General features: G+C 31.9%; 1 protein-coding gene across 1 annotated transcript in view; it reads left to right on the plus strand.

Moving 5' to 3' along the window:
• LOC115891176 (methylthioribose-1-phosphate isomerase) overlaps positions 1 to 14,066 on the plus strand; it is a 31,653-nt gene extending 17,587 nt beyond the window's left edge. The window contains exons 5-6 of the mRNA XM_030911583.1: positions 1,131 to 1,332; positions 13,514 to 14,066. Of these exons, the coding sequence (XP_030767443.1) occupies positions 1,131 to 1,332; positions 13,514 to 13,638 (327 nt within the window). The 3' untranslated portion in view covers positions 13,639 to 14,066. The remainder of the gene's footprint in view (positions 1 to 1,130; positions 1,333 to 13,513) is intronic.
• Positions 14,067 to 14,966: the final 900 nt, after the last annotated feature.

Consider the following 14,966-nt stretch of genomic DNA (forward strand, 5'->3'; position numbering starts at 1 on the left):
TTCTTTTGTCCTACATACCACGCTATATACATACTTCTTTATCACTTTTTAAAAAATGAAATTTTTCAAATATGAATTATCATGGAAATCCCGCATATATAATGCTTCAAATAAATCAATAGTGTGATGTATGCTGAATTTTATGCTGAACCCAATTCTGTACAGAAAAATGGTAATGCGATTGCAATTTCAAAGAAAATATTTTTTTAGGATATGCACTTTTTTTATATAGAACTTTTTTTCATATATTTGTCCTCGTACTAATGGTCACCCTATATACATACTAATAAAAATTCTCTTCTAATGTGCCTCACCATCTTCCAGTGCTATGAGCCGCCCCTGTGTTATAGCCTAGTTGCGTTTGAAGATGTTTTAAATATATTAACCGCACATGAAAAAATAATATATTAAGTCTACTGTTATCGCCAATTCTGAAATATTTAAAAAGCAAAGTAAATTTTGATATTAATTTTGTTCGGGGAGATAAAAAATTTAGAAATTTTAGTCTCATACTTTAAAAACCACTTGGTATAAATTATGACATCGTATTTTTAGAACTTTCCTGCAATTTCAACCAAGCAAAAAATATATAGCATTTCTTTTAGAAAAGTACCAATTTTGCGATATCCCGTACATATCTGAACTCTTTATATTTGTAATTTCACAATAGTTACATATTTAGATCCATTTTTTATATAAATATTATAAATGAAGCAGCAATACTCATTATTTGTATGAATGTAATTCCTATATTTTTTTATATTAGAGAACGTATGTTTTATTAGTTTTTTACTGTGTTATTCAAGTTTGCTTATTATACAGGGCGAGTCTTAAACAAGTTCAAATATTTTCAGGCCTGGTAGATCTCGATAAAAGAAATATATTTTCTCATTACGGTTTTTTAATTAAGTTAACTAAAAATTAAAAAAGATTTTCAAAATTTTTTTCAAAAAATTCCAAATTTTCAAATTTTTTTTCGCGAAGAAAACATCATAGATGTGTTTCTGGGGTCGAAATATACTACATACTCCTAAAGTATTTGCACTTATTTAAGACTCACCCTGTATTTATATTATTTTTAACTTGCTATTAGTAATGTATTTTCCTATTTAATTATAATGTGATATTAGGTAGCTGCTAATGGTGATACCGCAAACAAAATCGGAACGTATCAAATAGCTGTTGTGGCAAAATATCACCGAGTGCCATTTTTTGTGGCGGCACCATTCACCTCAATAGATGCCAAAATTTCAAGTGGTGAGCATATCGTCATTGAAGAACGACCTGATAGAGAAATGACACACGTCGGCGAGCATAGAATTGCTGCTAAAGGTAACTTTCTAACAAAAATAAGGCCTTTTTAACCAAATTTTATATATCAAACAATCTAATGCCAAAGTCCCAAATTGGGGGCCTTTTCTCAATTAGTGTTATTAAATCGTCAATGTCTATTTCATACTGTTACGTTTTTCGTGGGTTCCAAAGACATTATAAAGATAGACCGAACATCTCATTCATAAATATTCGTTGGTAGTGTATCAAACATTCCAATGTGTCAAACAAGGACAGAAGAGACAGAGAAGTCTAAAATTTCCGACCCCGGCAACTAGGCGCATTTGAATTGTTCTAATGGCCAGTGGCGTATCGTGGCCTACTATCTAATCGCCAGTGGCGTTTTGGAACGAATTTAATTAGCAAAGTAAAAGTATGTAATTAGTAAAATTTTTACTCCATATTAATATACTACATTAACACTTGTCAGATGAGTTTTGTTATAAGGTCTAATATAATAATATAATTAATATCCCACATATACTTATGTTGAAACGTTAGTAGGTAGTTTTCGAAAATCGCCCCAACGTCGATTTTCAATTTAAACTTTTAGTTACTTCTATATAAACTTTCAGTTTAGTTACTTCTATATAAACTTTTGAATATTTACAGGGTGACTCAGGCTTCCGAAACAGTTTTATATTAGGTTTGTGGTTGGTGACTTTTCTTTCAATTTTTTTTTTCAGGATAATATGGAGGCAATGGTAAAGCACATTTTAGACATCTTTGTAAACATAGGTGGCCGGAACATATTTTCAAACTAAAGTTGTAGATTTGCCATTAAATTTCCATTCCAGAAATACCTAGGGTTGTCACATGTCCTTTTTTCAAAAGGACAGTTCTTTTTTGGAATAACTTGTTCTTTGACTTTTTTTGACTTAGAAAGTCATTTTTATTTACGTATTTTCCCTGAGAAAATTACCTACAGCAAACAGAGATATTGTTTTCGTCCAAATTTAATTAGAGATGTTATAAAACTTATAAATAATTTTTTCTTGTCTAAAATAAATGTCCGTTAAATCTCAAATGATAGTTAAGGTTTTAGTTTTACCTTTTTTGATCTTAAAAAGAACTTTTCAAAATTAGTAATTAGTAACGATTTAGTTAGTTCGCAATCGATAGCTTCCAGTGAAGTACTGTGTGTGTGTGATAGTCGTTTAATCTTGTATTATTAATAACTTCCTATACCTAAAATCAATATTTAATGAAAAAATTGTGTTTTTTTGATAAGACATATTTGACTTCCGGTCTTCTTCTTGTATTATGATGGCTTTGATACGAGGCAATATAAGACGAGGCAAAATAACACACCGTACAAATAACTCTAGCAAGAGGTATTTGTACGGTGGTAAAAAATTGTCTAAACAAGGCCGAAGAGGCAGATATAATAAAGCAATAAAATGTAAAAAAGGTCGGGTAAACACCTTTGTTTAATTGTTGAGCAAAATTCCTTTAGAATATCGTATATAATGACCAAAATATGACACAATTTTAAGAAAAAAAATGTCACTTACTGGCTTATAACAAAGTTTCAAATGCAACGTTTATATTCAAATTTGTTATGATCTGCAACAGTTAGGTAGTAATTGAGACGAATTATAATTCAATTACCGGCTACTACGTTCTTGTTTTAATAGATCAAAAATCATCAAATATAATTAGAAACTAGCGTGTACCAGCGACTTCGTTCGCGTCGAATTAATCATTTGTAATGGTGATGATAAAGCAAAGCAAGAATTACCACTAACATACAAACTGGATAAAATTTTCTCACATTTCCGTTTGCCAAAAATAAGCTTTTTACGTCAAGCAGTTTAAGCAGAATCATGGTTAAGAAATTACCGAACTTTTTGGAACACCCTGTATGATTTTTAAAAAAAAATTCAAAATATGTAAAAAAAAACAAATAAATTATGCTTGTCGAAGCGTTTTCCCCATAGACTTAAAATAAAATATAGACTACACTATTTACATCTCAACGCGGACAAACAACCTTTTTTGTACACATGTTTACTTCTGGGTACAGTCGACCGAGCCTTCCTCATCCAGCCTATGTTGTCACGTCTTTAATATTATCAATATTTTTTTTCTTGTTATACACATATATTGAGATATTAATACTACAGTTTAATAAAGTAGGTTTTAATATTCCATAGATGTATTAAATAGTCCTTATACTACTAAATTATAAGTGGGATACTGTTTAATAAGGATAAGTTCTTTACAATATGACAACACCGATTAGAGGCGAGGGAGCCTATTCATTCATTTATTACCTTGTAGTACGTGTCGCACGTGTGCGGTAAAGCTTTGTTGCCGCTATCTCCCCGGCTGTATTAACGCATTTTCTTAGCTTGTAGTCCTTAAGTGTTTATTTTATTGACTTTTTCTGTTCAAAAAATATAAAATATGGTTCGCCAGTGCCAAATTTGCAAGAAATTTGACTTAAATAATCCATTTAAGTCTTGAAACGACTTTTGACCGGTAGGCAACTCTCAATTTACCCATTGTGAGTCAGTGGCGTTGTTGTAGAAAGGCGCTTATTTAGATAATATTTTAGTAAAATGTAAAATCTGAATTTTTTCTCTTACATTACATTATTTACTTACTTACATTGTAACAAAATCATAATTATAACCCTGTTAATAATTAATAATGTTTTTATTAAAAATATATTCCGGTTTATTCTAAAATTATCTCCAGAATCTAAAATGACATACAAGAATTTTAAAATGATATTACATTATGAAACAATATTTTTTAATATACCGGGTCGTCTCAAAAGTAACTCACTCCTATAACTTTTTTATTTTTTCAGATAAAAAAAACAGATTTGTATGTTAGTAGGTATATGACATAAATTAGGATTTCTTGACGTATTCAATTGTTTTTGGTCTCTTCCTGTTTCACCGAAATGATTACATCTTTTGATTTTTAAAGACACCCTCGGTATATTGCTACTTTATTCGATAAAAAATGACACTCTGAATAGAATGACATATCATATGTCAACTTTTGACATTGTCGCTTAAAAACATATCCTATTTTAAATTTCAATCCAGGGTGCCATGGTGTTGTTAAAAACACTAAGTTTTAATCAAGGAGCCTTGGAAAAATAGTTTTGATCGTCTAATAGGTTTCGTGTCTTGTCTAGGCCGGTTAAAAGATGTACAAATCGTATTTTTAATCATACATATGTCAATTTTTTCAAATGAAACAAGGGTGACTCATTAGCATATTTGGAAAAAGCATTTTTTTTATGAATATATTGATACCACACACTTGGTATTTCGAGTCAAATTGTCGTTATGAACCGCGTGTTACAATTACAATTAAACCATATGCGAAAATGTCAAAAGTTGACATATTATATATCATTCTATTCAGAGTGTCATTTTCTATCGAATAAAGTAGAAATATACCGAGGGTGCCGTTTAAAAATGAAAAGTTATAGTAATTTCCGGTGAAAGAGGAAGTGACCAAAAACAATTGAATGCGTCAATCAATCCTAATTTATGTCATATACTAACATGCTAAATCTTGTTTTTTTATTTGAAAATATAAAAAAATTATGGGGATGAGCCACTTTTGGGACGCACCCGGTATAATAAAGACAGTACCGAGTTAAATAAATGTAGTATTCATTTTATCCACTTCCTATCATCTTCCTTGCTTTAATGGAACAGATTTATGTTTTCTCTAATTTACATAAGACATCACTTAACCAGAAAAAACATTACAACAATCATATTTTTTTTTCTCTCCCTGTCGCCGACTCTATTATATCTGTGGAATAGATCCTGTTTTGATTAATATTAGGGGTTGTAAATGTTTGACTAAAATTAATAATTTATTATTAATTTCAAAAATTACATAATTTCGATTATAAAATTTCTTCTATAACGTGTATTTTATTATTTTTATCCTTTTTGGACTCTAAGACGTTTTTTCTAAAACTTTTATTTAAAAAACCTGTCCTAAATCTTAATAAAATATAAAAATGTTTAAATACGATATATTTTTAATTTAATTATAGCTTCATTAAAATAAAAAAATTACCCGGCTATGAGACGGAGAGTTCAGGTGTACTTGAGAAACGAAAGACAGTGTTGTGTTTCTCGGCAGAGTCGTCAGGGAACGACCGTTACGACAGAGACAACCTATCTATCGCTCGTGTCGCACTCGTTATAACCTAAAACAATAACACAACAATAACAAGATATTGTCTGACCGCATGTTCCAGCTATTTATGAATGAGATGCTCAGTCTATATTTTATTTTAAGTCTATGGTTTTCCCGAAAGACTAACCGTTTTTTAAATAACAAATATTGTAATATTTGAGGGGCGTTTTCACTCTCTTGGAATTTGAGATTCGAGAAACCCCTCCTTATCGAACCTCTACACCCCACAGTCAATCCGTTTGCCAAAAATCAGCTTTAAACGGCAAGCAGTTTAAGCAGAATCGTGATTACTCAATGGTCATATTTTATGAAACAACCTGTATAAATTTATAAAAAATCTTAAAATATGTAAAACAACAAAATAAAATATACGTGTTTAAGAGTTTTTCCGAAAAACTCACCGGTTTTTAAATAAAAAATATTTTAATATTTGAGGGATAGTTTCACCCCCTTAGAATTCGAGTTTCGAAAAATCCCTTCAAATCGAACCTCTACACCCTAAAGTCAATCAGTTTTCCAAAAATCAGCTTATTACGCCAAGCGCTTTAAGCAGGATCGTGAATAATCAATAACCAGATTTTTTGAAACACCCTGTATACATTTTTAAAAAATCCTAAAATATGTAAAAAAACAAAATAAAATATACGCGTTGAAGCGTTTTTTCGGAAACTTGACCGTTTTTTAAATAAAAAATATTGTAACATTTGAAGGGTGGTTTCACCCTCTTGGAACTGGAATTTCGAAAAATCCCTTCTTATCGAACCTCTACACCCTAGAATCAACCTGTATGCCAAAATTGAGCTTCTTACGTTGAGTGGTTTGAGCAGGATCGTGATTAATCAGTATGTCAGTCACTTAAGGATTTTATATATTAGTTGATATTAGTATAGATTATTTTAATTGTGATTAAAACGTGTGTGTGTGTGTGTGTGTGTGACTAAAAACGATTAATTGTTAATTGTGACTAAAAACGATTAATGTTAGGTATAGAGTGTTTAATATCAAAATTCATCAAATTTTACAGAGAATTTCAGTATGTAATAAAAAATGGGGGCACCCATTCAAAATAAGAAAGTTGCTGTCAACTTCAGGCATTTCCGGAGGTGCTCCCATATTGAAAATATTTTTAATCTCGTTGGAAAACAATGATGAGCAAAAAATCTCCGATCTAGATATTGTGGTTCTCTAGAAACTTCTAATGCACGCTCAGCCTGGGACACCTTGTATACCCACAGCTAAACAGTTCTCGAATAGCCCATTAGATCATTAGGTGCGTAAGAAAAAGAAGGTTTAGAAAGTTCTCGTATGTACGCAGCCATTTCAGTGGAAGATGATTATTCTCGAACGTTCGATAAGTCATTACGGTGTCTCTTCTTTAATGCGATTTCAGGTCATATGGGGGCGGAACATATTAGTTGGGTAGGCCGAGTCCACACGGGTCCGCAACAGTACATATTGAAAAAAAACCATACACTATACTAGAGTAGAACTTCTCTAATTCGGACACGGCGCCAACTTATTTATTAGAATTCGATAAATTTTTTGCTGGCTGAAGTTAAAAATTTCCCGCCAATTTACGCTCACATATTAACCACAGAGTTTGCAAGGTTTGTTGTAAAGTTTTTTTCTGAAATAGCCGTAACGCCTAGAGTGCGTAGAATTACTCTGACACCCAAGCTAAGTGTCTTTGAAAGGGGTCGAATTCTTGAGTTGCACGAGGCAAATTTGTTGGTACGGGAAATTTCCAGAAGTAACAATAGATCTGCGTGAATCTTGAGTGAACTCAAGAAGAGCGAGAGGGTCTGGACGTCTCAAAGGTACGGTGTGGATGGTACTAATCAAGTTAACAAGTTTTCTAGTGCTATTCGTTTATATAATAAATCGGTAATATTGCGATTTTGGACCACCCTGTAAATTTTATATGAAAAAAAAACACGCCTACAAATAACCTACTGCATTTTTTCGCACTTAAACCTTTATACCCATATAAAGTGCGTTTCAAAAGTGGCTCACCTCTATAACTTTATTATTTTTTCAGATAAAAAAACCAGGTTTGTTATGTTAGTATATGACATAAATGAGTATTGATTGACGTATTCAATTGCTTTTGGTCACTTTCTGTTTCACCGCAAATGACTACAACTTTTAATTTTTAAACGGCTCCCTCGGTATATTTCGACTTTATTCGATAGAAAATGAGACTCTGAATAGAATAACATATAGACGGAGAGCTGGCTACATAAATAACCATTTCATCGTTACATGGCTAATTTTTTTTGTGAAGTATCCTTTTGTGTAACCGTTATGAAATAGTCATTCCTGCCAGCGCAATCCCGGGGCTTAAAGCGGGGGCGGCCAATCGAAAGGGTGAAATTTTGACACTAAAAATATTATAGGTACACGAGTTATAATTGCCAAATGGCTTATATTTATTATAGAAATGTGGAAAATTGTTGGCAGACGTTTTTTCTCGTGGCTAAAATGCCGGCAGACAACGCGAAAGGCATGATATTTTGACAAAAAAAAATTGGCGCCGGGATAAAATATGTTAATATCTCGAAAACTGCGACTTTGACTGATTTTAATGTCATTACAAATTTGAAAACCGCGTTTCGCTAGCTACTGTGATTTTGGAGTTACGATTTTTTAAAATTTTTAACCCCCTCTCATACCCCCTTACCAACCCCCACCCGCACCAAAAACGAATGGCCAGATTCTCGGGTGCCACAGTATCTTTGTGCCAAATTTGGTTAAAATCGGTTCAGCGGTTTTTGAGTTATCGTGTTACAGACGGACAGACGCAGACGGACAGACAGACAGACAGACACCATGAAAATATTTTGTATTTAGGTCATTTATGACCCAAATAACTCATTTGAGTGAAATTAAAAAAACTTTTTTTGCCGATCTGAATAGCCTACCATACCTATTGGTATGGTCAGCTAAAAATAATAGCACACGTGCATGCCGATTGGTGGAATATCATGTTTATTTATTTTCGTTTTTTTATTCGTTTATTATCTTTTATATTTATTCGTTTTCCAAATAAGTCCAAAATAACCGGGTTATTCAAGTTTGAAAATTTAAAAAGAAATTGATTTTTTAAATAATTTTGTTAGCCACCTGTTTTTTTTTCTGTATTTGCATCCATTCTTTTAGCGTCGCAACTATAGAGTAAATCCGTAAGAATAGTAGGTTAAGAAATAATTATACCGTAGGAAAATTTGCTGTGAACAGGCAGTTCTAAAAAGTTTTCTAAAATATACTGGAAAATTAAAAAAAATGCACGATTTTGTTCCACATCTTTTTTTTGCGAAAAAAATCCTCATAGACGTGTTCCTGAGGTCGAAATATATAAAGTATTTACACTTATTTAAGACTCGCCCACGATATTTTTGTCTGCCCTTTTGTATACGGCTTTTAAAATAAATAAATATGAGATTCCACCAATCGGCATGCATGTATGCCATAATTTTTTTTTCAAAATTTCATGCCTCTTTCGCGTTGTCTGCCGGCATTTTAGCGACGAGAAAAATGTCTTCCAACAATTCTCCACGTTTCTTAATAAATAAACGCTATTTTCGCAATTATAACTTGTATACCTTATAATATTTTTAGTGTCAAAATTTCACCCTTCGATTAGCCGCCCCCGCTTTAAGCCCCGGGATCGCGCTGGCAGACGTGACTATTTCATAATGGCTACACAAAAGAATACTTCACAGGAAAAATTAGCCACGTAACGATGATAAGTTTTTTTTATGTAGCCAGCTCTTTGACATTTTCGCTTAAAAACAAATCGTATTTTATACTTCAATCTAGAGTGCCATGGCTGTGTTAAAAACACTAATTTTTAATCATGGAGCCTTGAAAAAATATGTGTGTGTCTTGTCCTGGCGGGTTAAAAGATCCTCAAATCGTACTTTATATTATATCTCATTTTTTTCAAATGGAACAAGGGTAGCTCATTAGCATATTTGGATAAAGCATTTTTTACGAATAATTTGGCTCCACGCACTTGGTATTTCGAGTCAAATTGTCGTTATGAACCGGTTATACAATTTCAAATAAACCATATGCGAAAATGTTAAAGTTGGCACATGGTATGTCATTCTATTTAGAGTGTCATTTTCTATCGAATAAAGTAAAAAAATACCGAGGGTGTTACTTAAAAATCAAAAGTTTTAGTAATTTCCGGTGAAACAGGAGGTAACCAAAAACAATTGAATACATCAATCAATCCTAATTTATGTATACTAACATACAAATCTCGTTTTTTTATCTGAAAAAATAAAAAAGTTATAGGAGTGAGTCACTTTTGAGACGCACCCGGTATATTAACTGATATGGATTATCGTCTATTCCTGCAATGTGTTGGAATTGAACCCGAGTCAGAGACAACTAGATAACCGGTCCACGTAACATATATTTCACATAAGTTCCTCTACTAAGCAAGCACTGGCGCTATAGCGCAACTCCAAAATTCCGAATATTGATTATTAAGGTGTACGCGCACTGAATCGGTACCAGTCCGGCGAGAAACGGGGAAGGCGGTGACTCGACTATCGTAGATAGGTAGAGGTAGAAATCTGGCCTCTACAGGCCGAAATGTTTTAGTGGACGCCGGCGCCGTTTATATGTACGATGGTCGCAGTCGCTTTTGCTGGTCGGTCCGATCCGATGCAGTGCGCGCGGAGCCTTACGAAGTCGTACGAATGAACAGCTGATAGTAGTGTCTAGTCTCTTATTGGTCTAGTTATCCGATCGATAATTCATAATCCACGCTTGCGCACAAGCCTTGTGCTCGCTTAACTGAGCGACTTATGCAAATTCCTTTAGAAAATTTATATAAAGGAAAATTAAAACAACTTTCGTTATCAATGTCATCAATGACATTGTCATGTCATCAATGACACCATGCGTCGTCTTATGGAGTTTGCTGGTGGTCGTATTATTATAGCCATTTCACCGCCTTGGCTTCACAGAGTGCAATTTGGAGTGGATATATTTTAGTTTATAAATATATTTTTTCCTCATATAGTTTGTTTATGACTAGGGCAGTTAAATTTTGAACAGATATTTGTATCTATTCTGATAATAATGTATAGAAATAATAATAGCTAATAAATAAAATATTTCTCTGTTAACTCTTTTTAGTAGTATCATGATAAATAGCTTATACAGGGTGTTTCAAAAAACCATCTCTGTGCCATCTCTCATGGGGAGATTCCCCACGTAAAAATAAGATTAATTTTTCATATCAACATACGTCCGATTCTGCTCTGTTTCGTAGCTATAGGATGTTAAAGTTTTAATATTTTTTCGATTTATTATTATTTTCTTCCAAGTACTTTTAGCGTTACGAATGAAATTTTGAGGGTAAAAATATAAATGCGACATATTTTAAAGCTAAAAAAGTGTCGACATATTCACCAGGGACGTGCATATGGGTTATCACTGGAATATTTTTCTAAAAAAAGATGTACGCCACTGACCTTTTTTATCTCTTGTTAGCGAAATAGTGTAAGTAGTTTAATGCCGATTAAAAGTTGTCTCTTGATATTTTGTCGATTTCGGTCTCTTTGATAAGATAATCGCAATTTTATTAATTTGCCTTGATCCAAGTCTAATAGCAACCTTTAAAAAAATTAAAATATCATTAACTTGTGAAAGTTTTAAATAAGTACTCATTGATTCCTCATCAAAAAATATGAAAAAAAGTTCCTATAAACATGGGTAGTAGTATAGTTTTCGAGTTACAGCAGTGGCGTAGCTAGGTAACCAAGGGCCCTGGGGCAAATTAAAAAATGGGGCCCCACTGCTATGTAAACTGATTAGGTTTTATTAAATAAAAATATGAAATATACAAATACTTTAAAAATGCTAAGCTACTTAAGCTCTTTTTTGTGGTAATAAAAATATTAAACAGTAACAACATAAATTACAATAAATACTTGGTGTAGGTTTGGCTAATAAAACGAAATAGAGAAGATTCAAGAGTTTATTATATAAAGGTCGGGCCTACCAACTGACTAAATAACAATAATTATATTTACAATTTTTTCCTAGCTTTAGTTTTCGCAAAAGTATCAATGACTACGTTTAAATCCAGGCTTGATGTGGTTTTGTTTTCAATTGCTATTAGCGATAAATGTCGGAGTCGAATTTGGCCCATATTATTTCTTAAATAATTTTTTATTATTTTTAATTTGCTAAATGACCTTTCAGCTGCTGCAGAAGTGACAGGAATTGTAAAGAATAATAACATTGCTGTAAATACTTCCGTTAGGTCGCATTCTAGCACTCCATATTTGCTCATTATTAAGAGTTCAAGTTGTCAGAATAAATACATACAATTTATTTAGAGACTTCATGGTATTAAAAATAATTACTAATCTATTAAAAATTTTGTTTTTATTATACGAAGTAGGTATATTTGTAAAAACTAGTACTAGATTTTTTAATAATTTATAGTGGCAGAATGGCGGCAAATGAGTTTTTGGTGGCAAAACAATTTTTACATACAAGTATATCGGTATATAAATATGTTTATATTAATGCCCACTTGCACCGTTTGTATAAACTTTGTTTAAAGCCTAAACAGCGATTAACTATAATAAAATAATATATAGTTAATCACTGTTTAGTCTTTAAACAAAGTTTATACAAACGGTGCAAGTGGGCATAAGTATTCTAAGGACTTGTGTTTAGATGGCGAAGTATGTACAGGGTATCCAATTTTGGTTGAAATCATACGGTATCTCAGTTATTAGTAAAAGATATAGGAGAATGCGGTTTGCACAAACCTTGCCCTGAACTAATGTACCTACTGCAGGTGACTTGCATTTTTTCACGATATTTTGCGTTATACAATGAGCTGTAGCCGAAATCTATAGATTTGACACGATTTATTGACTTAACGGACATCAGTATGAGTGGTAAAATCAAATAAAATTGAACCACTATATTGACCAGTACAAAAAAGTTTATTGACATTAGCTTACAAAAAATATGCCTGATACAACATTAATTTTTTAACCGTTCTCGAAAAAAAATTCTTAACTCGAATTCACGATAAAACGCACATCGATGGATAATAAAACGCACATATCACTATCCGTCAAATTGGCAACCTACAGAAAGAATTTAGGGGAATTCCCTAGGCATAACTTTTGAATTTCTCTCAACTGGGTTGTCATGATTAAAGTGGGGTTGCAACCTGTTATATTTATTTTTGAAAATGGGAGAAATTTCCAAACGTTCAGTTCGATCAAGATTTCTGGTAAGGATTCGAGGGCCCCCTGAGCTTGAGGGCCCCGGGGCACTGCCCCGCCTAGCCCCTAGGTAGCTACGCCACTACAGTTACAGGATGTTAAATCTGTTTAAAATTAGGGTTTTTGTGATTATCTCAAATACCATTATTTTTCTATTTGAAATTACTGTAGGTTGGATTAATAGTAATAATAACTAACAGTAATAATATTTAATAATAAATTAGGTAAAAAATATAATTTATTGATTTAATTTTAATTTTAATTTTATTAATTGTGATTAATGAAATTGCGTTTATCTCATCAAGGAGGCCGAATTCGACAAAATATCAAGAGATAACTTTTAATTGGCATTAAACGGCCTATACAATTTTGATATTAAAACAAAAATCAGTGGCGCACATTTTTTTTGAAAAATATACCAGTGATAACCCATATGCACCTCCCTGATGAATTTATCGATACTTTTTTAGCATTAAAATATGTACCTAGTAGCACTTTTGTAACTTTTACCCTCAAAATTTCATTTGAATCATTAAAAGTACTTAGAAAAAAATTATAATAAATCGAAAAAGATTATTAAGATTTTAACACTCTGTAGCTACGAAACAAAGCAGAATCGGATCTGTGTTGATATGAAAAGTAAATCTTATTTTTACGTTTACTTATTTGGCACATGTTTTTTGAAACACCCTGTAGAGACATTATCTATTATATTTATGATGTTTTAGGTATTCAGTGTTGGAATCCAGCTTTTGATGTAACACCCGCATCTCTTATTGCCGGAATTATAACGGAGAAGGGGGTGTTTAAACCAGAACAGCTGAAAGAGGCGTTGAGCACGATCACCAATTGAGATACGAAACTTATAAGTATTCTATATTTAACAAATCGACTATTTTTGGATGATTTTTACCGATTGTTAAATTAATTTTACAAGATAGAGTATTTATTTAAACATATATTAAAGAGTCATTGAATAGTATTTTTTACCGATTCAAACAATTTTGATACATTATTTTTATTATAAATACGATTTGATTCTTACAGGATTTTGATATTTCAATGTTCAGACGCACAACTATTTTAATATACTGTCTAAAAAGACTTTCGATTGTTACAGATTTAAATTGATGATTTTTTATATATGTAGCTTTATAGCATTTCATATTCCATTATGAAAAATTAGAAAGTACTTTTTCATATTATGTTTCATTCATTTTCCTGATTGTGTCATTCCTGTAAATTGTTAATGTTTTTGTCTAAAATATAACTGGTATTATTGCATCATTTGTTTTTGTTATTTTTTTTTGAAAAAATACACTGTAATATTAATGCACGTTTTCTATTAGTAATAAAACATTTATACTTTTCCAATATTTTATGGATGAATCCATATACAGGGTGGTCCGAACTGTATTCCGGAAACTTCGGCGGCATATTCTGCAGATAAAAATAAGTAAAAAACTTCGTATAGATATATATTCAGAGATACAGGGTGTAGAAGGGTGCGATTTTTTCTAAATAATTTCTGAAGTAACGTCAATATTTCGATGAAAATTGGTGTCTGGGAGTTTTTTGACATGAGAAATTTGGGGATTTTGATGTCAATATGACTCCTACTAGTAGAGGGCGCCATCTACATTTGTTTTAACTATTTTAAAGCGTAATAACTTTTTGTCCGTACCTGTATAAAACTACCGAGCAAAAAATATACATCTCTGTGACTTTTTACGTAAAAAATATCTCTTTGTAAAAATCGCTCGGAGCAACCGTTCTTAAGATATTTAGAAAGGAAGTAGTCAATACATGTCATTATTGACGAAAAATCTTTGAATAAGAAGACTAAGGAAGGAGCATATCAAAAATCTTAGGTACACCGCGATGGGCCTCAAATATGGCCGATTTAAATTCCGGTTTATCAGTGTCGTTATAATTTTATTTAAAAAATGTAAAACTATGATGTAGGGTAGACGTGGGGTAGACTCAATAATTTGTTTTTTTATTTTACGTTGTGAATAAATGTTGGTAGTTATTAAAATTGTCATAAAAATATATAATTCTAATAAAAATAGATAAGTTATAATAAGTATTTATTACCACAAACATCCGATACGCTACTGAAGCAGGTAAGTCAAATTAACGTATCTAAATTCTTTGACATCTAATCTTTGACAAGTAATA

This window comes from Sitophilus oryzae, unplaced genomic scaffold (assembly GCF_002938485.1).
Source record: "Sitophilus oryzae breed Bouriz unplaced genomic scaffold, Soryzae_2.0 scaffold_1179_pilon_pilon, whole genome shotgun sequence".
In the NCBI taxonomy this organism is placed as follows: Eukaryota; Metazoa; Arthropoda; class Insecta; order Coleoptera; family Curculionidae; genus Sitophilus; species Sitophilus oryzae.